The sequence below is a fragment of the Rhincodon typus genome, chromosome 2 (genome assembly GCF_021869965.1).
Source record: "Rhincodon typus isolate 14 chromosome 2, sRhiTyp1.1, whole genome shotgun sequence".
In the NCBI taxonomy this organism is placed as follows: domain Eukaryota; kingdom Metazoa; phylum Chordata; class Chondrichthyes; order Orectolobiformes; family Rhincodontidae; genus Rhincodon; species Rhincodon typus.
The window spans coordinates 18,839,797-18,842,320 of NC_063333.1; the positions used below are offsets into that span (position 1 = coordinate 18,839,797).

A 2,524-nucleotide genomic window follows, 5' to 3' on the forward strand; every position below is an offset into this window, starting at 1 on the left:
ACCAGATGGGTTTTTCCGACAATCAACAATGGATTCACAGTCATCATTAGATTTTTAATTCCAGATATTTATTGAATTCAAATTCCACCATCTGCCGTGGTGGGATTTGAACCTGGGTCCCCAGAGTGTTTATCTGGGTCTCTGGATTAACAGTCTAATACCACAGGCCACCATCTCCCCAATGGCAATAAATTCCGCGAATATTTCACCCTGATGAAACACCAGTGAGTTCCCACAGGGAAGAGGCCATCGACTTGTTTGGAGTCCAGTAAAGTATTCATTCAGTTATCCAGCCTGCGCATGCATGAACGAGTTCACACTGGGGAGAGGCCATTTACATGGTCTGGTTGTGGAAACAAATTCACCCAGTCATCTGCCCTCATAAGACACCAGCGTATCCACACAGGGGAGAGGCCATTCAAATGCTCCAAGTGTGGGAGGTGGTTCAGAGATTCATCTGGCCTACAGGTACACCAGCGAGGCCATACTGGGGAGAAGCCATTCATATGTTCTGAGTGAGGGAAAGGATTCATTCAGTCATCCAGTCTGTCAAAGGATAAGAAAGTTCACAAATGATCATAAGAGTTGGATTTGCTGTTAATCTGCATTATATGTGCTGCGAGACAGCACATTTCAAACAGACAGCATCTACTGTCTAGAAAAATAAGTGAAGCAGTTACATGGGACAATTAGCACCTGCATGCTCTTCTCCATACTGTACACCATTCTCATCAACAGGATATTAGAAAGGGAAGATTTGCAGACAGAAATCTCAAAATGACCATCACATGAAGATCTAATGGAGTCACTGCAACAACTGGGACTTGAAAATCATAATCTTCCATATTGGCTGTTCCTTTACTCTCAATGATTCAAAATCCTGGAACTTCTCCCAAACAACATTGTGGGTGACCCTACACCTCAAAGACTGCAGTCCCAGAAACCACCATCTTCTCAAGGAGGACAACTGGGATGGGCAATAAGTGCTGACCGAGACATTGATACTATACCCCATGAATTGATTTGAAAATGAAGGAAAATCACATGTTCATTCTGACAGTGGGAGAAATGGGAGGGTCAGGGGGTTTCTTTCTGCTGGACTGGCCGCTCTCACCACTTTGCTTCCAGTGAGGCTGATGCTCTTTGATCCTGGGAATGAACATTCCCAAGGAAATGATCCCCAAAAGCTGATGAAGTAAATTTATTTTGTCCTGGATAGGAAATAATGTTTTTCTCACCACTCCAATTAGATCAGAAGTAAATATGTTTGTCTTTGTTCCATTGAGTCTCTAGCCCAATTAACTCAATTAGTTTCCATCAGTATTTATGCTCCACATCCTCCCCTTTCACCTCCCCTTTCATCTCCCCCATCAGTAGATCCTTCTATTCCTTTCTCCCTCACGTATGCATCCAACTTCTTAAATATATTCCTCTGTTCACCTCCATCTCGCGCTCTTGGAGTGAATTGCACATTCTGACCTGTCGCAGGGTAAAGACGTTTCTCATGAAATCACGATTGGATTTTTAAAAGCCCTTCATCATTTTAAAGGCTTCCATCAGATCATCCTTTAGTCTTCTCTTTTCTGGAGAAAAGCTCCCCTGTGTGACATATTTCCAGTGTCTCTATTTCCTTTGTCCAAATGGCAATGACAAATGTTGACAGTACTCCCAGTGGAGTCAAACTTTGGTTTCAAATAAATGAAACATCATTTTCCTCCTTTTCAATTCTATTTCTGCAGAAAGGAGCCCAAATATGGGCTGTGCCTTTGCAGAAAGATGTTAAGTTCGTAGAGAAGTTTGAGACTGGAATTACAGGAATGTCATCAGGGATTCAGGACTTCAGTTGGTTGGAGAGACTGGAGCAGCTGATCCTGTTCTCTTTGGATCCTAGATTTATTGTGGTAGAACAGAGAGAGAGAGACACCATTCATCCCTCTGAGGTCATGCTGGCTCTGTTTAGAACAAATGTCAGTCATTGTTCAATCCCAAAAACCCTGCAAGTTTATATGCATCAAGGAACATCCAATTTTTAAAAAAGGAAGTAATGAATATATTGTTCAGGATGATAAACAAACTGGAATAATTAATTTCAGGTGTCATTCAGGAGAACCTTGCAATCGAGTGTCCACCAATATTGCAGTTAAAACCTGGAATGTTGAGCTGATTTGAATAAGTTGATATCTTTCCTTGGCAATACTTACATTTTGTTTTTTTGTTTTAATTTTGTTTTAGGAAACCACATTTGATAATCTGGTCACTACCTGACAGATCAGCACCACATGGGAAGATGTTGAGACAGACATCCATTTTGATAAATGCACTTGAATGTTAATATGTGCCGTGATGTCGGGCTATCAGTGGATGTGCAGATATAATATGTTATATATGAAAGAAATGGCGTGTAAATTCACGGTGAACGTGCACTGCAGAGAGGGTCCCAAACACATGCAGCTCCTTGAGAAACAGCCGGACATGAAATGGTTAATGTGTCCGGGGGTAACGAGACAGCATTGTGACATCATCA

The 2,524-nt window shown here is 41.8% G+C and overlaps 1 protein-coding gene across 1 annotated transcript in view; it reads left to right on the top strand.

Moving 5' to 3' along the window:
- LOC109913979 (limb region 1 protein homolog) overlaps positions 1-2,265 on the top strand; it is a 69,101-nt gene extending 66,836 nt beyond the window's left edge. Inside the window, exons 10-11 of the mRNA XM_048606064.1 lie at positions 239-468; positions 2,233-2,265. Of these exons, the coding sequence (XP_048462021.1) occupies positions 239-468; positions 2,233-2,265 (263 nt within the window). The remainder of the gene's footprint in view (positions 1-238; positions 469-2,232) is intronic.
- The last annotated feature ends 259 nt before the right edge of the window (positions 2,266-2,524 follow it).